The 22,470-nt window shown below is 44.5% G+C and overlaps 1 protein-coding gene across 2 annotated transcripts in view; it reads left to right on the top strand.

The window, feature by feature from the left end:
- Map3k4 (mitogen-activated protein kinase kinase kinase 4) overlaps positions 1 to 22,470 on the top strand; it is a 93,722-nt gene that overhangs the window by 5,071 nt on the left and 66,181 nt on the right. The window contains exon 1 of one of the 2 annotated variants that reach the window (XM_026787338.1): positions 13,411 to 13,527. The exons of the other annotated variant lie outside the window; for it this stretch is intronic. Coding sequence (XP_026643139.1) covers positions 13,445 to 13,527 — 83 coding nt within the window. The 5' untranslated portion in view covers positions 13,411 to 13,444. Of the gene's footprint in view, positions 1 to 13,410; positions 13,528 to 22,470 lie in introns of those variants that run through there. 2 annotated transcript variants of the gene reach the window in all.

Here is a 22,470-nt window from a genome sequence, read left to right as displayed (position 1 = left end):
CATGTGAATGCATGCACCTGTGTGTGTATGCATGGCAGCTAGAGGTCAGTGTTGAGTATCTTTGATTGCTTTCTGCTGTAGATTTTCTCAGTTTCTCATAGAACTTGAAATTCTCCATTTCAGCTCCATTGTCTGGCTAATGAGTTCCTTGTAGCTTCCTGCCCACCCCCCAAGCCCTGGGGTTAGAGCTGTCAATCATGCCTGGCCTTTATGTGGGTGCTAGGGATCTGAACACAGCTCCTTATGCTTGCATAGAAACCCTCTCCTCACTGAAACATCCTCAGCCCCTAAATTCCCTATTCTTAGAACTATAAATTGGATTAGGTGTCTAAGAATCCCAATACATAGTCTGATATCATTTTAAAAGCCACACACAGAAAAACCATTGGGAACATACTGTATTTTTAAAGCTTTTCATAATGAACAAGTTATGTTTATTTTAAAATAATACATAACATAATTATAGGACTTAAATCTGTGCGTGTGCATGTGTGTTTGTATGTATATGTGCACACGTGTGTATAGGTGCATGTGACCATGCACATCCTGCAGAGGCTAGAGGAGAATATTAGCTATCATCCTGTATTGCTTTCCACCTTACTTTTCTTTTTTCTTTTGAAACAGAGTCTCTGTGTAACTCTGTGTAGTCTCTGAAGTTCATCATTTTGGCCAGGGTGGCCTTTCAGCAGGCCCCAAGATCTGCCTGTTTTCTGCCCCGCCCCCACCACCCCCATGCTGGGATGACAGACATGCATCTGACTTTTACATGGGTGCTAGGATCTGAATTTAGGTCCTCTTGGCTTCACAGCAAACACTCTTAATCACTGTACTGTCTCTCAAGTCCCAAATTATTTTCTTTAAAAATGATTATTTTTGTTCATAATGTGAAGCACGATTAATACAAACTCAGAGAAATTGGGGTTCAACTTGAAGATCCGAAAAGCAAAACAGTCAGCCACTGGCTCTTACCTCCACCTCAGTCTGAAATGGCGATCCTGCCTCCAGGAATCTCAGAATAAGACTGTGTGAGAGCTGTCTCCCTGTCTTACATTCCTCTCTAGGGCCGGGATTAAAGGCGTGCACCACTGGGGTTAAGGCATGCACCACCTGATTTCTATGGTAGCTAGTGTGGCTACTGGGATTAAAGGTGTGTGTTACCATAGCCTGGTCTGTAAGGCTGACCAGCTGGACTGTTGTATTCTCAGATTTTCAGGCAGTCTTTATTTATTAAAATACAATTGAACTGGCACCACACATACGTCTGTATGTGTGTGTCTGAGAGTGTCTGCCGTTTGTGTTCAGTTTCCCATGGGGACCAAGACCATTGGATCTCGCTGGTGCTGGAGTTACAACCGGTTCTGAGTCATCCAATACACAACCCCCAGATTCTTAACTACTACATTTATTTGAGTGTCTTGATTTAGAATTTTTACTAAATATTGAAATTTATGAGTTTCTATATACCCTATGAAGGGAATATTGTTACTAAATTTTAAATGAACTTAAATTTTATTTTATTAATTTTTGGTGTGTGTGAATTACCTGAGTTGATTAAAGCAAACTGGTTTTCTTTAACCGTTTAGTTCATCTCCTATTAAAGGGTTCTTGAGTGGAAACAAAAGAAAGGGCTGGAGTTCTGATGGTCTTTCATATTTATAGAGAGCTTAGCTTAACTACGTTCCCCACACGTGTGCGTTGTTGAAAGCGGCCTCTGTTTGCAGTGGCATATTTGAGGGGGCCTCATTCTCCTGGCGGTGGGTGTGGTCAGCGTGTTCTGGTCTCTGCAGACCTCAGCCTCCTGGAGCAGAGTGTTTGCTTTGCGGTGTGTGTCCACTGACAGCCAAGTGAAGGCTGCCTTTTCACTTGCAAGCACATCCACTTGTCCTGTGTTGCAGACCTCAGTGGTGTGCTCGTCTCCTGGATCTTACCGGCGGCACATGTTGCTAAAGCAAAGCGAGTGCTGCTGGGAATATATGAGGCCTTCTGTCAAAGTGTTTCATAAATGGATTTCATGACAGCACTATTTCAGAAGGACGAAGCTGTCTGTAAAGAAATGTGAACCCTGAGCTTGGAAGCTGACAGGGTTCTGCTCTTAGGGAGCTCTTTGCTTGTGAACTGTTCGAAGACGCCGTGCATGGATTTTCGGCAGAGGGCATCTCGCTTAGAGAACTTAGTGGAAATTGTTAACCTTTTTAGTCTTTTGATAGGGGAAATTTTGAAAAAAAAAAACCTTTGATACATTTATTTAAAATCTGAAGTTTTTTTTTTTTTATGAATTGTGTTCTCATGTAGCTTAGTGTGGGCATTGAAATACTGATCTTTCTGCCTCTCTTTCGGGGTGCTGGGACTATAGGTGTATGCCACCTTGTCTGATTTATACTGTCTACGGATTGAACCTAGGGCTCTGTGCATGCTAGGCAAGAACTCTACCAACTAACATATCCCCCTAGTAACGGAAATCTAAATTATTAAACTTGTTAACACACACTCATGATACAGAATAGTGTGTATCACAGTGGGTGTGCGGTTCTCATGTTCTTTGATGATTTGTTAGCACACACTCATGATACAGAATCGTGTGTATCACAGTGGGTGTGCGGTTCTCATGTTCTTTGATGATGCTCCTCTCTCCCATTGCACTCTGTCTTCTTACTGATTTCTTCCTCTTCCCATTGGGTTACCCTGATAAAGATGTAAAAGAATATAACTTAACTTGACTTTCTCATTAAAAGTTTGAAATAATTTGTTTGCATACATTTAGTTTTTACTTAAATGAAGAATTATGCATTTACTAAGGCAAGTCTTAGGGATGGTAGACTCTTTACCAACTTCCCAGCCATGAAGAGTTTAGAGTAGTGGGAACTTGGAAAGACACATGCTGTGCCTCTCTCAGTGTAGAGAAGAGGGAAAAAAAAAATGTCTCCAGAGGCTGCAGTTGCACCAGGTTATAACTTAGGACCAGGTCCACGAAACTGCTTCTCGCTCCCTTCATCACCCTGAGCCCAAGATGCTCTTTAGCCACCTAACTCGCTCACATAGCTGGGCTTCAACTCAACCCACGAAAGCAGTGCCTTGGCCTTATGGCCATTTTGAGTCCTAGGTAGATCAGTTAGGCAGCCATTATGGGTTCTAGGATCAAATAGGGGGGAGATTCTTTTCGGAAAGAGAGAGAGAGAGAGAGAGAGAGAGAGAGAGAGAGAGAGAGAGAGAGAGAGAGAGAGACAGAGAGAGAGACAGAGAGACAGAGAGAGAGACAGAGAGGAAAAAAGACAAGGAATCCCCTCTTAAGTCATTTTACACAACTTTTTTCCCCATAAAAATGTTGGGCCCAGGATATAGATGTGCTAGAGGTCAAAAGACTTTGCATCAGTGGTTGATCGTTTGGAGAAGCAGGCAAGAAAGCTCTTCATGTTGTGAGCAGAGCTTACTAGGACATTGTGCTTGGAGTCTGGGAGACCAGCATAGCGGTGTGCATGCAGACAGTAAGAGTAGGCTCCGGAGGTTTCAGTGGAGGATAGGAATCTGTTGGGGACTGGACCAGTGGCCATTTGTGTTACATCTGGGAAGAATTTGGCTGGTCTGTGCACTGGAGACTCTGGTGTGTTAAAGATGTCAGGAATGTGGGGCTCCTGGAAGGCAAATTAGAGTGAGACCGAATTCTAAGCTAGTGGTGAATTTATTGGGTGAAAATGAGTTCAGCCAGCCTGGTGTCCGGGGTGCCGCACGGTTGTTACTCGCTGCTTTTGGTCAGGTTTGCAGTGAGTTCACAGTGGAGCAGAGGGCGTGAGGAGTGTGGAAGTGCGAGTGAGAGTGAGTGAAGTGTGGACAGAGCTGCTGTGGATCGAATCGGAAAAGAAAGTGCCCTGCACGTGGGGCCATAAGACGTCCCAGGAAGCTGTGCTCCACTCAGAGGCCACTGCAGCTGCGGTGAGAACTAATCTCAGTGTGCAGGCAGACCTCTGTGCTGCCGTCCATGCAGTAGTGGTTCTGCGTGAGTGGATCTGCAGACAGAAGGGTTATGAGGCCTTGGAGCCTGAGCTAGGCGGTGTGTGGCAGCGTTGACGTCCCTGTGGAGCAGGCTCTTTCTAAGATACACTGGAGAGCACAGTGTTAAAGGTGGAGGAACAGGGGGCTCCTGGGGAGCCAGCACAGCCCTCTGGAGTCCAGGCAGTGTCAGCATGAGCCCCAGGTTATGGCCATGGTGCTCCTGACTTGCTTTGGCCGGTTTCACTGCTGCCCTCCTCCTGTTCCTCTCTTTTGGAACAGGGTTTTTTGTTTCATGTTGTTTTATATTGGAAGTGGGCATTTTGATTTTGCAGTGGTCAGAGTCACAAAATCGCCTCAGCTCTCAGAAGACGCTGACTTTTGAGCAGTGCAGGAGCTGTGAGACGCTGAGACTTTCTGAAGTATGAACGAGATTTGTTTTGTATCATGGATGATGGTGTGTCTGTAGGGCCTATGGCAGACTATTGTCTTCAGTAGGAAGTATCCTCTGCAGGCTCACAACTGGTATATAAACAGCTGGTCCCCAGCTGGTGGCACTGTTTGGGGAGATTGTGAAAACTTTGGAGTCTGGGGCCTAGCTGGCAGGGGTAGGCTATCGGCGTTGGCCTCCTTGTTGATGGAGCTCCCTGAATCCTGTCCAGAGAGATCTGAGCAAACGCCACCTCAAGCCTCTGCTGCCATGAGGAACTGTATTCCTTGAGCTGGGAGCCAAACCAAACTCCCTGTGAAGTTTCTTCCAGTCAGGTATTTGGCTACCTTGAAGAGAAAAGTTAGCAGAATGGGGATCAAAAGCAATTTTGAGAAAAATAGGCAAAATCTCATACTTTTGTGTCATGCAGCGGTGTTACACAGTCCAGGCCTTGTGTAGCCCATGAGGTGGTTCTCACGCCGTTTGTCCCTGAAGCAGGAAGTCTCTGAGCCTGGTTTAGGATTCACTGCAAAGAGTAACATTGGAGTATATGAATGCCTTTTCTTTAAAACACGACTGTGTTTTAAGATTTTTCAAATAGTGCAATCCTTAAAGATGAAAATTGGAACTCAGTTTTCATTGCGTGCGTGTGTGAGAGAGAGAGGTGGGGGAAGGAGGGAGGGAGGGAGGGAGAGAGATTAGGATACAGGAATATTGCCTTCATCCTTTCTCAGCATTGCCTACTTCAGGGTCACCCTTGACAGCGAGTGCTCTGTTGCCCTAGATTAGGGAGCATCTGTTTGTGTCCTCAAGCCCCTGGTTTTCTGTGATGGTCCCGTGTCACCATCTGGACTTGTGCGCCCATGCATACTCTCACTTGTTTATGTTGCTTGCTGTAAAGAAACATGAAACCCCTTGAGGGCAGGGCAGGGAGTTCTGTCACTTCCCGGTCTCATTTTCTGGCTGGGTGTAGCCTTGCTACCACTGATACCTTCTGTCCCTATTGCTGAGAGTGTAGGTTTTGGTACAAATGGGTTTTGAGTCTGACCCTTTGGTTACTCACTATGATTTGGGGAAAGTTATTTACCATCTTTATTTCTTTTGAAAAGCAAAGGCAGTAATGACATGCACTGCATGGATTGTTACTAACCTTCTATACTTAGTGCCATTTTGTATTGTACTGTATTTTTTGGCTTGTTTCTTTGTGGCTTAAGGTAGAAGGAAGAGGGAAAGCTCACTGCAATAGTCTTTTAAAGCCCTCCATCAATACCCCTTGAAACTAGAAATCTTCCCCCATCTGCAGAAGCAAAGAAAATTGATTTTTGAGACCCAGCTTTTCCACATCTCCTCTTTTGCTCCAGTTGTTACTTCTTGTGCATACCCCCTTGCCCTGCTTGGAGTTTTGAGAAGTGCTTGGCAAGACCTAAGTCATGCTGTTGAACTCTCTGGGGTGACTACTGATGAAGCGTCTTATCACAGTAAGCGGGGACAGCTAGCTTTTGCTGTGGAAGCTCTCAGTTGTGCATTTGACTGGATGTTTTGTGGTTTAGATTAATGTGCTTTTCAGTTTTTAAATGTTATTCACTATATTTAAGAGTAATCATTTTCTTCAAATTCCTGTAGTTCCCTCGCAGAGAAGTACATTAAAGTAACTGGTTAAAGTAGTAAACTGCTCCCTAATTAAAGTAACCAGTTAGAAAGGAGGCTCCAGTCTATTGTAGAGAAGTAAGAGAAGCACAGAGACTTAGCAGCCACTGCTCCAGGCCACCTCAGTACTTATCCCTGGCATCGTGAAAACGACGAGGAACAGGTGTGTTTGTCACTCTGACATTGGGTTGATCTTGTAGATCTGTTTGTTCCATAGCCCTGTGGCATAACAATGACAGGCATGTTCTTCTACTTATGTGATAGAACCTTGTGGATTATGGTACTGCATATTTATGTTATCAATGCTTTGTAACTTTTATGACTTGATACAAATATTAATGTACATTTTTAGTATTCTATTTTTGAAGGATAAATTTCTAGCTCCTAAGGTAGAAGTTGAAAGCTCTTGTGAGACATGTTGCTACTTTTTTTTAATAGAAATGTATCTTTACCCTTACTCACTCTAGTGTGAGAGACTCTGCCCTGGACAGTCCAAGCACAGAGTCGGTCTCTCCGTTCCTAGGAGTTATGTGGCTAGTGTATTAGTCCGTTTTTAGTACTGTAAATGACATACCTGGGGCAGGCCAATTTTATAAAGAAGTTTTCTTGGCCCAAACTTCTGCAAGCCAAAAGTTCAAACATCCCAGCACAGGCTCTGGGCACAACCCATGCTGGCTTCATCACTTCATGGCAGATAGCAATGGCTGGGACCTGGAACGTGTGTGAGCAAGAGGTTCCATTGCCAGACAGGAAGTCAGAGTGAAACTGGAGTCCTGAGAGTGCTGCCTTAGTCCCTGTTTAGGGCACACTTGCAGCTGACTGGGACTTCCCACTAGGCCTTGCTGCTTCCTGGTCTAAAAATGTTGTAGACTTCCACTCCAGGGACAAGCTTCCAACCTGTGAACCTGTGGGGCAGACCACGACCATGGTGTAGAGTAAGGCTTTATCCAGCAACCGTGCAAACAACCCAGGGTCTTTTTTTGGTAATTCTCACTCTGCTTGATTCCAGTCAGTAAGTAGTCTTATGGACCCATCTGGGAGTTCCAGAAACCCCAACTAAGCCCACTGGTATTTTCTCAGAGGTGTTCAAACATGCCTTTAGAAACCTGTACCCAAAAGTACCTGGCATAGTCCCTAGTTAGCCTGCCCTGTGGAAGACAAGTACTCTGGCCTGTGGCTGGCTGCAGGTGCCAGCAGGAAGCAGCAGAGGAAGACAGAATCGAATCTGTGGCTGCAGAAACTTAGTGGCTCACAACTTGCTGCTGACAGTTGAAAGTATACAGGGCCCAGTGGGGAATTGCTTGCCAGAATAAGGTAGTTGTTAGAGATATTTGGTTGCTCCTACCACATGGACAAGATAAAAGTCAACCCAATAAGCTCTGGACACAATGTTTCTGAGTATAATGATGAACTCAGTGTTGAAGGAAGCATGACTGTTGGGTCTCATTTCCCAAAGTAGACACATGGTCTTTATGAAGGAAAATTGTTGCATATATTAAACTACACTAAGAATTCATCAAAAATACCTAGTAAAGACTATGCCCCAACTACTGTGACTACTAATAAAAATCCAGAGATAAATTATATTAAAAAAAAAACTGGTCTAGAGGATGCTGCATTCAAATGAAAGAAGTTGAGGCCAAGTGAACATTTAAAAGCGTATCTGAAATTATGACTGATAATATCAAGCAGAGTCATGCCAGGACACTGAGACAGCGAATGATGCCTGCTACAGCCAATGAGTGGATTGACAGTTCAGCCACTGAAAACGTCTACAGCAAGTGTCTGAAATGTTTACATTTGACCTGTACAGATTTAAAGTGGGACAGTGTGTGTGTGTAAAAGTGTCTCTTCTGGTTGGATAATCCATGAAAAGGAGCATCAAACTACCCCAATTATTTTAAAATCAGACAGCAGACCAAATCTTTGGTTTTCCAGGGGCCTTCTGGGAAATCCCAAGGACAATTTTAGGTTTATCTATCATTTGGTTTGGAGAAGGAGGATTCTGCGGTTGTTCAGTTTGAATACAATGAGATGACAAGAATTGTCACTGGCTGTGTACTTTACCAAAGTACAACAGAATTTTTAAAAAGTTAACATAAGCAAGTGACATGTAAGGAACTGAAGAGTTTTGTTTCGTATGTAGTCAGTGATCTAAGTCAGGTATGAGCCACAGGTGACTGTCTCCAGTAACACGCAGAACTTTGCTGTGTAGACAGCTGGTACAGAGGTCTGGTGACCCTGTCACCCTCCTTTAAGAACAGGTCAGTAATCTAAGAAGCTTTTGACATGGCAACACAACCGGATTTTAGTTTTGCATGGATGTAACTTGATTCTCAAACAACAACAAAAATTTAGAAAAATTGGCTTTGACTCTGAAAAGTAAAACCCCTTCTGTAACTTTGTACATCATTAACAGGTTTATGTATGTGTACCCTTTCTGTGGCATATAAAAATAGAGGCTTATAAACCTAAATTATGTTTAGTAATTGATGTTTTCATACTTCAGGCATGGTCTAAGTATATCCAGTGGGCAGCCATAAGTTAACTCTGTTTAGTGCCTATGGGAGATGGCTGTGTTGTTTGCGCTTCCCACACCTGTACAGCAGCTTACAAGCATTGCCATCTCCAGTTCCTGGGGCTCCGCCACTTTTTTCTGGTCTCTACAGGCACATGCATATGGCGCACATACACACACGCAAGCAAAACACTCACATTCATAAAATTTAAAGAGCTTTAGGTTATCTAAAGCTGGAGAGATGGCTTAGCGGTTAAGAGCACTGCCTGCTCTTCTAAAGGTCCTGAGTTCAATTCCCAGCAACCACATGGTGGTGCACAATCATGTAATGAGATCTGGTGTCCTCGTAAGGAAGAGACCTGATCAGTCGTCCTCATCAACTTAGAACATGAAACCCAATATGGACAAGTTCAGCAGAACTGCCATATACAGGCTGCCCATGCAGGCTTTAGCATCGCCAGGGCATAAATTTCATTTCATTTTCATTTCAGGTTGTCTAAAGATCTAGCAGTACAGTGTTATTATAATAGAGTTTGTCAGGGTGTGAATTTATATTCTCTCTTAGTGTGTCCAGAAATTCAGGAAGGATGCATATTAGCGCAAAAACCTCTGCGTAATTGGGAAACTCAGGAACAAACATTTTCACCAACCAGTGATATAAATTTGTTTCATTTCCCAGAGGGTTGTCTGGGTATTATGAACTTGAATTCTTAGTTTTCTGACTTAGTTTCTGGAGGATACTTCTTTATCCCCCTCATGCTGAACTAAAGATCATGTCCCTTAATTTTGGCAGTTTTAGTAATGTATGGCAGGTTGAAATCTGCTGTGGTGTAGCTGTCTAGTGGTGGGAAATGCAGGGGGAGGGGAGGACCTGAGTTTCAGACCCGGCAGGAAAGACTTACGTACCCAGTTATGTCATTTTAGCCGTGATTAAGAATGAGCAAAGGAGCACAACGTCTCCCATTTCAAATCTGTGCCCGGTGGGCATGGATCCTAATTGATTTGAGCTCAAATCACAATGAGTAGTAGGCAGAGCAGAAAACCCTATGCTTTCTCTCAGCAGAGACGTGATCTCTGTTACCCATTAATCTGTTTATAGAGATTGGTAGATGATCAGACCATGAAACCCCCAGAATCTCACAGAGAATTGGCATCCATCCCTTACTGTTAGGTCAGTGGTAAGGGCCAAAACATAGGAGGAGGAGAATTCACCCCTGGTCCCCACTGCAGGCCTCACGCCGAGATCCTGAAGATGGGGTCTTCATCCTGTCTGTCCTGGCTCCAATCCACAGCTGGCACAGTGAACTGCATGGCCAGGGTGCTTTTATTCAGGCTGGCGCAGGGAGAAAGTATTCATTAGTGAGCATATGTAGCAGCAAGGGTGATATGGGATTCCACTCTGTATGCTGTGATTACCATTGGTTAATCAAGAACTGCTTTGAGGGGGCTGGAGAGATGGCTCAGTGGTTAAGAGCATTGCCTGCTCTTCCAAAGGTCCTGAGTTCAATTCCCAGCAACCACATGGTGGCTCACAACCATCTGTAATAAGGTCTGGTGCCCTCTTCTGGCCTTCTGCATACACACAGATAGACCAGACTATTGTATATATAATAAATAATAAATAAATAATTAAAAAAGAACTGCTTTGAGCCTATAGCAGAGCAGGGAAGAACAGAGTTAGGTTAGGAGACAGAGTCATGGAGAAGCCATGTAGCCTGCCAAGACAGAGACAGACACTGAAACTTTAGTCAGTAAGACACATCCATGTGGTGATACACAGATGGATAGAAATGGGTTAAATTAGCCAATAAGAAGTTAGAGCTAATAGGCTAAGCAGTGATTTAATTAATGGTTTCTCTGTGGTTATTTCTGGAGTCTGAGCAGCCAGGAACCAACAAGCAGCCTCCCTACAACAGAAGGGGAAACATGGCTTGATGAAACATGGGTATCCCTGCAGAAGGATAAAAGTAAGGTTTTCCTCAGGACGTGGCCAGCCTTTGAGACTGAGCTTTGGAATACAAAGGCATTTCTGTTATGTTCAGAGTTCAGATGCTGTTCAGCATGTCACAAGGAATATGTGTCCAGTTCACCAGTCTTTTTGATGCTAAGTATCTTCATTTGGATCAAATAGTTGGAAATAGTCGATTTTAAATTTGTGTGTTTGTTTGGTCTGCATATGTGTATGTGCACATGTGTTCAGTGCATGCACCACACGTGTTCAGTATTGGGTCCCTTGGAGGTGGAGTTAGAGATGGTGGTGAGCTGACATGTGGGTGCTGGCACTCCAACCCCAGCCCTTTGTGAGAGCAGTAGTGCTCTTAAGCGCCGAGCTGCCTCTCCAACCACTGAAGTAGCCCTTACCCGATTCTGAGATTCTGGACGTACGTATTTATAGCCCTGGAAACTGGACAGAAAGCCTTCACACTTTAAGCCGTTGCTTTGGTTCTGTAAGCAGTTAGTAGACACCAATTCTGTCTTTATTCATTTAGTGGTTGGAAATTGAGCTTTTGACGATTATTTCTTCTACAGTCATATCTGTCATCTTTAAAATGCATTGTAATTTTATGTATCATTAAAATTTATGAATCATTAAATTATAATAGTGCTTTTTCGATATTTTGGTTGTAGGATATAGGGAAATATCAGCAATTACAATTTTGAAGTATGTGTATGCAGAGTGAAGCCGTTGGCTTCTTTTACTGATCCTGGTAAAGTCAAAGAGAGCAGAAAGTGGGATGTGGTGGTTTTCACCGTGTGATGTTTGGTCCAACCTTTGTCTGCCAGGAGAACTTGTGTGGCATCTGAATAGCATCCTCACCACTTTCTGCTTTCTCTCAGGAGGCAGTTTGTTTTAGTCGACTGGTTAACTTGAGGCAGAGATCTTGCTGTGTTGCTTAGGCTGGTCTGGGACTCAGCATCTTCTTGCCTTTGCCTCCTAGGTGCTGGGATTATAGGTACAGTTTCTCTTCCTAAGTCCTCTTGGACTTTCTGGCTGTTTCTAGTTCTTTTGCTATTTTTCAGCTCAATTTTATGTATATTGATTTTTTTTTTGTTTTGTTTTTGTTTTTCGAGACACGGTTTCTCTGTAGCTTTGGAGCCTGTCCTGGAACTAGCTCTTGTAGACCAGGCTGGCCTCGAACTCACAGAGATCTCCCTGCCTCTGCCTCCCGAGTGCTGGAATTAAACGGCGTGCTCCACCACTGCCCAGAATCAGGCTGTTTCAATAGAGTAAAATCCTGGAAATGTAACTGCTATCTCAGCATTTGTTTATGATATCTCAACTATAGGATTTTTCTATTGCGCTGTATGTGGCAGGGCCCCACTTTTTAAGATTTTTAATTTATATGTTGCCAAATGCTTAGAATATTTTTGCTAGTTTCTCCTATAAGCCCCTGAGCTTATTCTTGCATTGAAGTAATGATTTTGAGATGTTGTCAGGCTTGGCAGAGGGCTGGGTGTGTGAAGGCACACAACCACACAAGCCTGGTAAGCTCCATTTGATTCCCGGAACCCATATGAAGGCAGAGGACAGAAAGCACTCTACAAAGTTGTCCTGTCCACGTGTGTTATGGCATGTGTACCCCCAACTCTACCTACCCCCTTCTCTTTTCTCACCTGCATACACTCACGTGCGCGTGTAAATGCACGCCCGCGTGCGCACGCACACAACTTGTAGAGGATCTGAATTTAGTTCCAGCACCAACCTTGAATGGCCCACAGCTGCCTGTAACTCCAGCTCATGAGAATCTGACGCCCTCTACTGACCTTTATGAGTACTGCATTCACTCTGCATAAACCCATACCCAGACACATAAACATTATTCAAAATAAAAAGAAATATAAAGGTCTGGAGAGATGGCTCAGAGGTTAAGAGCACCGACTGCTCTTTCAGAGGTCTGGGGTTCAACTCCCATACCCACATGGTGGCTCACAACTGTCTGTAACTCCAGCTCCAGGGTCCCGAACCCCATGGCAATGACACTGATGCACATAAACAAACAACAAATGAAATAGAAAATAAACTAAGTTAACACAGTGTTTGTGACGCTGTGTTAATCAGAGTTTACATTTCTTCTTGTTACATTTTGGGATCTCTGTTCATCTCTTTATTCGACCAACACGTGTTTTAGACAGGCAGAGTAACACAGCTTCACAGAGTTATAGAGATGCAGCGTAAACAAAAGTCACACACCTGAAAATAATGTCCCCCAGCACTTGGGGGTAGTACCTGCCCGTCAGGTGTTCTCCTAATCCCTGTAGCACCCATTGCTGTTGCGGCCACATGAATTCTCAGGGTGTCTGTAAATGGGGGAGTGGGCTTGTGTGTGGGTGTGTTGGATGCTCATGAGGGATTTCTATAGTGTTTCAGATTATTGTGACCTGTTTAGAATATTCAGAAAAGTGAAGTAGGAGGGAAACTGTGAAGGGGAAGGAAGCGGTCTGCAGGGAGGAGGGGGGAATGAGGATAACAGAGCAAAGAAAGACACAATAACTGGTGTTTCTCTCCTGACTGAAATCTAGATTATATACATACACACATATACATACAGCAGGAGAGGTTCTGTTTGGAGTTGGAGAATGGTACGGGCGCAAGCATAAGCAAAATACAAAGGTAGGTATGTGAAAATGTCTTGATGTAATTTTAAAAAATTATAAAAATATTTAGAAAAGAATTGTATAATAGATAGGTACTTGATGAGAAAATATCCCATTTAAGCCTTTGATTCCAGTGTGTGTCAGCTGTGTGGTCTTTCTCACTCTGCCAGGCTATCACGGAAATGAAGACTCCCGCTGTGGCCCTTTACCAGTGTGAGACTCTGGATGTGTCTTTAGCGAGAGCAGCAGAGATAAGCCTTGTCCAAGGCATGGCCCAGATCAGCCTAGGAAGGGAGGAGAAGGATGACGGCTGGGACGTAGTGGGGAGTGCTCACCCGCTCGTCAGAAGCCCGTATGTGCTTGCTCGTGTTTGTTCTCCATCACTTAGGTCTTAGCAGCTGTATGCAGTTTCTCTTGGTGGACAGGAAGGTCTGCTTAGTTACCATGCCATGACCTCTCGAATGGCCTTACTGATCCTTGGAGCACACTGCCTTTCGCTTTCTCAACATGCTCGTGTTTTCTGAGAACGAAATGTAAATGAATGAGCAGAACTAAGGAAAGACTAGCTTCCCCTTTAGTTCCTCATGCCAGACTTGTTTGCGCAGTTGAGTTACACACCTTAGGTGCTTGGTTAGAGCCTCCTGTGTGAGGTGTTTGAGAGTTAATGCAGAGCCTGTTGTAAGGTCCCTCTTTCCTCGTGTCTTAGTATAATAGAATTGCCTTCCTTTCAAATAATACTCTTGCTATTGGCTTTTGAATCAATTTTTCAGAATCTGAATAGTAGGTGATTAAAATGGGCTAGGATGGTTGGCAAAGGTCCTTCCCTATTCCCTGATTTGCCAAACTTACTGCTGTTTTGTTTTCTCAAAAGAACAGATGAAGCACCCTTCTGTGTTGGAGCGCTGACAACTTGTACCTATTCTGAAGTGTGTTGGGATTCTGTACCCCCGAGAGCCTCCCATCCCCGGACACCACTGCTCTAAACTAGTGGAAGGTGTGACTGAGAAACGCTCCCCCTGATTGCGTTCTGCACTTTATCCATTCAGCTGTGGGGTCCTGGGCTGTTCCCACGTTCTGACAGTTAGTAGTGCTGCTGTGACCACTTACGTACTAGTTTTTGTGTGGATATGTCCTGATTTTTCTAGTCTGTCCAACTAGTAGACTTGCTGATCACTTGTTCTGCATCGCCACCATGTTTGGCATTCTCACCAGCCATGTAGAGGGTTCTGATGTCTCCACATCCTTGTGAACGGTTAGTATCTGACTTTTAGACTGTCCTGGGGGTGCAGACTGCTGCTTATTGGGCTTCTTTAGTGGTGGTGATCTTCTTTTCATGTGCCTATTGATCATTGTGTATCTTGTATGATTGTGCCTTTTGGACAGGTCTCTTATCAGATCTGTGATTTACAAGTGTTCCCTGCCATTGTGTGAGCTCTGTTACCCTCTCAGAATTCACAAAAGTTTAACATCTTGATGAGGACAGTTAATCAGTTTCCTGGCTTTTGTTTCTTTCTTTGGCAAGGGATTTTGTAGTAGAAAGATTGCATTGCTGCATCTAAGGCCTTGAAGAGACCCTGTTTGCTGCTAAAATGTCTTAGTTCTTACTCTCCATCGGTCTAGTTCATGTCCATTTTCTTTGTTATGAGCTCTAGTTGATCCTCTTTCCTGTGGCTGGCTGTTGCTGTGCTGTCTCTTGAGGACTCTTCCCTCTCAATGATGTTGGCACCTCAGCGGAACCTAGTTGGCTTTTAGAACGGGTTCATTTCTGGATCCTAGTTCTGTTCCACTGATTGATACATCTGGCTTTCCTGTCTAGCCATGTCTTTGTGGCTTATAGTACCAAGCTGGCCACTCAAAGCTTTGTGGTAAGCTCTGAAAGTGGGAAAGGGAATGCTTGCTTTTGTTGCTTTTCAGGATTGCGTTGGTCTCCCTTCTCTGCAACTCTGTGTGAATGCGGTGCAAATGTCTCCACCCCTCGTTCTTTCCATGTTAATAGAGTCCATTCAGTGTGTATCCGGTATGTATTGCCTCAGTAAAGGTCCCGTGTGCATTGGGTGAGAGAAAAAAAGATGACAGAGGTCTTAGTGATTAACCAGGCTGGTAGTAATCCACAGAGAAATGGTTAGATTTGGTACAGCTAAAATTATCCTTGTAAGAGGGCTTCATTATTAACAGTAAACTTTCAGATAGGTGTCAGAATTCCATACTGGTTTTGTGACAAGCACATGAACTGTTGGAGGATTATTTGTCTTTGGGAACCATCTATATTTGAGAAGTATGTCACTTTTTTATAGTTGAGTGTTCTAAATGATGCCAGTTTCCCCAGTTAAGTTTTAGATATTTTATAATCTTCCTTAAGAACTGAATTTTCAAAGAATTCCTGTGCTCCCCTGAATAATCTGACACTGGGGCCAGGGTGAGGTGAGGCTGATTGTTTTTGAATAAAATTTCCCATCTGTTTTGTCCCCTAGAGGAATCCGTATGTAGTCCCTGTTATGAATGAAATCTTTAGATTTGTTAATACTGCCTTTTCTATCTGAGTAATGAATTAAATGATGTTGCTTAACTTTAACACAGAAAAAAGTCCAAAGAACAGCCTTGTTGGCTTAAACTATGAATGCACTGCTTTTTAGATAGGCAGATCAGCGTGGGTGCAGAGTACCTGCTCATGGTGCTGAGTGCCCACCAGCCAGGGCGATCCTAAGTCCCACAACAAGAAGCACACACGGCAAGTCTCTTGGTGTGGAATATTATTTTAAGGTGTGTTACATTTGTTTATGCTGTGGAACATTTGTTTAATGATGCAAAAATGTGTTGCATTTAACTTTGTGAAGCTGTGTTACTTTTTCCTGTCTAAGACAACTGATTGGTCTAATAAAGAGCTGAACAGCCAACAGCAAGGCAGGAGAAAGGACAGGTGGGGCTGGATAAATAGAAGGAGAAAAGGAGAGGAAGCAAGAGGATCAAGGAGCAAGAGAATAAGGAGAGGGGGACGCCAGGGCCAGCCACCTAGACACACCCAGCCACACAGCCAGCAGTGGAGTAAGAGTGAAAGTTAAGATATAGAGAAGAAAAGCTGAAAGCCCAGAGGCAAAGGTAAATGGGATAATTTAAGGAAAGCTGGCAGAAATAAACGAAGCAAAGGCCGGTCACTTAAAAGTAATGATAAGCCTCAGTGTGTGGTTTATTTGGGAGCTGAGTGGTGGGCCCCCAAAAGAGTAAAGAGTAAAAAACATGTCTCTTCCTGGGTGGTTGTGTCAGGTTGAAGTGCAGGGAAGGCAACCCCAGGCCAGCAGTGGAGGAGTGAATTGAGCTTTGTGGGCTGAGGCCGTTGGAGGTTGAGGGGCCAGTACTTGAGAGGAAGGAAGAAGGCAGAAAAGGGCTCCAGGAGTCTGTGAGGCCTCTGGGTTCTGTAAGGACAGACATACTTGTTTAGGATCAGATTGCTCAGGGTGAGGCAGAGCCTGCCACAATGGCACTGTGCCACGGGAGTCTCCCAGAGGGAGGCGCTGTGCCCTGGAGGCTCCCAGAGGCACACAGAAGCAGTGGCCACCCGAGGCCAGCGTGATGATGATGGAGATGTATGTTGCGCGCTGATCTTGGAGCTGTAACTTAGCAGTGGGGCAGACTGCTAAGGGCTTCTCTGTCATTAGCCAAACTTGAAAGGAAGCCTGAAGGAATTAAGGGTGTTAGAAACAATTTAAAACAGCCAGCATTCACCCCACATTCTAAAATACAGCAACAAAACCTAGACATTAGCTTTATGACATCAGTATTCAGTAAGAAATGACCAGTCACAGGGTGGCAGCATGTGGCTGTAATTCCAGTGTTACGGAGACGGAGGCAGGAGGCTACATAATAAGACCCAACGTCCAAAACAAAACAAACAGAACACTAGTCATTCCAATAAGCAGGAAAGTGACACAGCCAGGAGAAATCTGCACTTAGTGGGGACAGTGCCAGAAGTATTGGCAGAAGCCAGAAGTGCTATTAAGATAGATGGTTATCTTTAAATTTCTAAAGAAAAGCATAAATGTTGAAAAATTTAAGAAACACAAAAGCTCTTGTAGAGCTGCCTGAGATGAAAGGTTTGCCGTCTGCAGTGAGAGCCAGAGAGGGATGGCTGGCACTGCAGACACCGAGCCGTGACTGGTCTGTGAACTTGGGATCACAGTAGCAGAAGCTGCAGCAGTGGTCAGAGAGAGTGGCCAGAGGAAAGGTAGCGGCGAGCACCCTGCTCAGCTGGTGAAACACAGCAAGAGGAAACTGGGGCAGGAAAGACTAATGGGTCACACATAGGCGGCACAGAGCATAGCGCCCCCTGAGCAGCAAAGTTGTCTGAGTCTCTGTAGATCTGTTTTTGCAGTGTTTGTCAGTCCTGTGAATGAGGTTAGTGGCTTTCCTCCTACGCTCATACCCACAGGGTTCTGACAGAACCAGTTCCTCTTTGATCCTTCACCAAATCAGTTTTTCTTGTTTCCTCAAAAATTTTTGCTTTTGTTTCCTTAAAACAACTTTGTTTGCGTTATATTTAGTCATAGCCTTGAGAGGGTTGTTGTAATTATCCTTAATTTATTGGCTGCTTAGTTCAGTGCTAGCTTACTTAGTTTGCACTGTTTTTGGAGTGTGGGGAGGATTATTCCATCTTAGACAAAGGCATAAAATATTGAATTATCTTACTTAGGGAATGTTTTGACTTGCATGTGATTTTTGAAGGATAAATTGTGTGCATGTGTATGTGTGTGTTATGGCAGCGACTGTAGAGTGAGCATCCAGTTGTGTTCACTTTTCTTCTGGCATCTGGATCATCGTGGTGTCCTCTTGTATTTGTCAAGATGAGACGCCTTGAGAAGAAAACCTAATTACATATGTCAGTGCTTCTTAACCTTTTCGGGAGAGGGCACAGACTGTTTAAGAATGTCTTGAGAACTGTGGGCTAGAGCCAGAATATCAGCACATGTCCTGGAGAAGTGTGTACTGAGGCTTCTCGCAGTCTCCATGGACGAGCTAGGAAGTCGTGCGTTTTTCTTGCGTGATCTTCATCCTGTACATGCTGAATACATATTGAAAAATGTTTCAGAAGCCGCCTGTGATTTTTATGTCTGGAATGCACAGGGCCTCAATATCTACATTGCTAGTACATTCCATGTTGGCCTTGGGTGTTCAGTTGCACCTAAGGGTTGTGTTCGCCTATGTGGGGAGAACAGTTTAAAATAAGAGCTTGCATGCTTCTGTCTGGAAGCCTTGGACTTCTGTTTAAACTCTCCTCAGTTTGCAAAGTTTTTATTTGTAAAAAGTTGTTTCCATGAGTTAAACCTTACATGTGTGTCTCCATTTCTTTTGTGTTGGGTGTTTTTTACTTCTTAGTTGCCAGCTTGCCATCATTGAGTGTTTCATAATTCCACAGGGTGTTATTGTCTCAAGTAGACAGTTGTGTTGCCTCTGCTGTCCCAGCAGGTGGACTAGTGTTACTGTTGGAGCAGCATGGACAGAATAGGTACTCGGGCTGGGTTCAGATGCTGCCATGCAGGCATAGTTATACTCTGACCCATCAAAATCCCATTAGAGGATAACGGAGCTGCAGACCTCCTATTGCGTGGTGACGTCATCATTGGCATGTCACTCTCATTTTTGTGATGCACTTTGGTACAGCTGTTAAAAAGTGTAATACATACAGTTATGCATAGTGTATAATATTTGAAAATGAGAATAAACATGTTCCTGGCTAGTATGTTTGCTGTGCCTTTACTGGTGTGTGTGTGTGTGTGTGTGTGTGTCTATACTTAAGTGAACAGTATGCTGCTTTTGCACCAAGGTTGAACTGTAATAGGCATATATATCCCTCACCTGTTTGCTGAGATTACTGAGCATCAGGCCATGTCTGTCCAGTGCCTTGATAACATTTGCACAGTGACACAGTTATCTAGTGCTGGACCTGCTGGAATGTACCGCCAGTGTTGAAGAAATGCATGGCTAGAAATGGGAAGAAAAATCAAAAGTAGTGTCAGACAGCTGCATGGCTGTGTTCCTGTCTGCTGGAGCACAATGCTAGGCTGGATCCCTTGGAGATGGTTCACAACTTCTCTTTCCGATGCATGCCCTCCTTTTACATTGGGATGAGACATAGAATGTCTGCCCCGGGACTGCCCTAAGTGCCCTGGATTTCCCTGCCCATCTTGCTGCAGTATGTCCTGGCCCCTTTCAGCCTCTAGAGGAGGAGCTGTGCTTTCTTGGGTCTCAGGCCCTTGGCACCTGCTGCTCTTGGTCTCAGAACTCCCCAGACCTCAGCTCCTTCTGCTCAGAGCTTTGTAGTCTCCACTGAAATACTCTTTGGAGAAGCTTTTGTTTTCCTCCCAGTCCTCTGAGCCTTGGTCTCTGGCAGCGTCTTTGTCCTGGCAGTCTGTTCTCTATGCCTTGGTTGCATAAGTCCCAACTATATTCTAAACTCTTGGGTGTGTAGTTTACATGCAGTGGGTGGATTTGTTGTTGTATTGTTTTTGTTTTGGAGACAGGGTCTCACTATGTAACCTTTCCTGGCCTGGAACTCTATGTAGACCAGGTTGGTCTCACACTGATAGAGATCCCCCTGCCTCTTCCTCCCAAATGGCTAAGACTAAAGGTATGTACATGCTTCTCTACTAGCTTTGTCTTGAAGTCCTAGAAAGAGCCGCTATTCTGTTCGGAACTGTATTTTCCCAACTCAAGTTCTGTCCAGTTATATCGGTGCTGAACCCAGTGAGTCCAGTATTGCCCCAAAGAGGTGACCCATAATTGGACACTGCACACACTGCAGATGTGCAACAGTGTGTGCTTCACCTGCAGATAAGTGACAAAACAGAAATGAGAATTTTAACACCTAGCTTATCTCATAAAGCACCCTAACTTTAGCTGAAAAGGGGTAATGTTAATTCAGATTTTGGAAAGCTTGTTTTCCCTTCCTTCTCAGGGCTAGATTTTCCTCTGAGGTATAAACACACAAGCTGGAATGCGCTGAACTACGCCACCGCTTCCTTAAAGGTGCTGTGCGTTTGTGCAGAGTTCTTGGTGGGAAGGTGCGCTCTGAGGGAGAGAGGCTAGTCAGTCTTAGACCTTTGATCAGTAGGCCAGGCAAAATCTCAGTTTTCCTCTTATTTACGGTCTAGTCAGTGTGGGTCTCCACCTGGCCTTAGTCTACTGCCTTATCCCTGTTGGTGCGGGAGTCAGTGTGGGCAGACACTTTGCCAGAGCATGAGCCCTCACACTGGCCAGGCCGTTAGTTAGCCCTGTGAGTTTCGGGCGAGATCTCCGTCCTTCTCCCCGCTTCCTGTGATGTTTCTCTAGCCAGTGGCCCTCAAACCACAGTCTGTGATGGAAGTGACCTGGCATATCTCTCCCTGGGAGAACAGAAGCACCTAGTGACTCTGGTGCAGGGCAGCCATGGGCGAGACCTTGGCATTTGGATTAGTCCACAACTGCAGTTCTGCCGAGACACAAGTTAGCAGCCAGGCTCTGTCAGCAGCCCATCCTGATGCCCTCAGATTTCTTCTAAAACTGCCAGGGTCCTTGGGACTACCCAGAAGGTGGAGCTTCAGCTAGGGTCTGGAAAAGGTTCTGCTGTGAGCACATCAAATAATCACCTTGAATTGGCTGTCTGAGCAAAGGGTCTTTCCTTAAAGTGGCCCTGAAGGGTCTGGTAAAGATTAAACTCAGTTATGGGTGGCATTTGGCAGACTGCCTAGCAGAGGGCCAGTACTCATTGTTTAATGACAGCAATTACACTGGCCTAATAAAAATCATTCTTTTTGTGTAACCAATTATAGAGCTGATTAAAAACACAGATACGAAGTCTGTTTATTGCTTTTAACCATTGGCTTAATTTTGGGTCTTCCTAGGTCTGCCTCTTCCACTGGGGTGAACAATAGATAACCGTGTTTCTCAGTCTCCATCCTATTAGTGAGTTTTTGCTGTATCCTTATGCTATTGTTTACCCTTTAAAAATAATTTTCCTGTAGGAATTACATTTGTTTATAAAGGGAATCAAGCGTTATGGCGATGATAAATAGAGAGCTGGAACAGTAAGTAGCCCAGACACTTTGTAGCAGCCCCCTGCCATCTTTGCATCACGAAGAGCTGTGCACTGGTCTCTAAGACTGCCTCAGAGCTGTTGAGGAGTCTGAGTTGCCTCTGCACTCAGCTCCTGGAGGAGAAGCGGGAACCCTGGGAGGATGGAAGAGTAGAGCTTGGCGTTTAGATAGGAATTCAACAACACAAGAATGACTAAATAGTAGGTGTTGTGAGTGGGACCGGGTATACAGGCATCACAGCCCACACCTCCTAGTTGTAATTCTTTGGGGGCACACCAAACTCTGTCATTTAGCAGTAAAGGTGGGGTTCTGATGCATTGCTTTTCTCCTCTGGCAGCATGCAAAGTAACTTTCAGCACCATACAGACTATTTAATGGGGGGGGGGGCTTCTAGTTGGGCAACAGCTCGATTTATCCATGTTTGATGACTGAGTAAGTGGTGTTTTCAACAATAGGGCCTTACCATCAAGTAGCCTGTGATTTTGCTGGGTGGAGTGGGGTATTGTCTGTGGAGTCCCGTAGGCAGTCACTCAGCAAACTGTGACTCATGGCTGGCACTGTGGTGGGTTTTCTTGTCATCCTGCGTTATTTAGTTGGGGCATTGTCTCCTCTAACATGGTGATTCCAGTTTAATTCCTTTCGTATATGTGTGTAGTTTAGAGAATTTCTACAGTAATAAGTTTTAGTTGTCTTTTTGTTTTTGGTGTTTCAAGACAGAGTTTCTCTGTGTAGTCCTGGCTGTTCGGGAACTTACTCTGTAGACCAGGATGGCCTTGAACTCAGAGACCCATCTGCCTCTGCCTCTGGGATTAAAGGCAATTAAAGGCATGCACCATCATAGCCCAGCTGGACTATAATATTTCAAGTGCCTGTAGTGCTAATCATCCCGTCCCATAGTCCTCCTTTATCTTGCCCTTCTATCTCCCTTCCCCAAACTGGCATTTGCAAATGGATGAGAAATTCCTTAAGAAAAAAAAGAAAAAAAAGAAATGACCACACTGTCCCATTTCCCCCAGTAACAGGAATCTGTTTTGCTACTAAGCCATACAGAATAGGCAAATGGGAGGGAGAGGCGAGAGCTTCACCCAGGTGAGCTACCGTGGGCTAGTGAATCAGAGGCCACTTAATTCCAAAGGATGCACAGCAGAGCTTTGAGTGAAGATACGAATCCATGGGCTTTTGCAGAACCCCAGATGCTCCTGAGGTCACCTCACACAGCTGCTGTCACCCAG

Source organism: Microtus ochrogaster, linkage group LG9 (genome assembly GCF_000317375.1).
Source record: "Microtus ochrogaster isolate Prairie Vole_2 linkage group LG9, MicOch1.0, whole genome shotgun sequence".
NCBI lineage: Eukaryota > Metazoa > Chordata > Mammalia > Rodentia > Cricetidae > Microtus > Microtus ochrogaster.
This window is presented reverse-complemented; position numbering and strand designations above follow the sequence as displayed.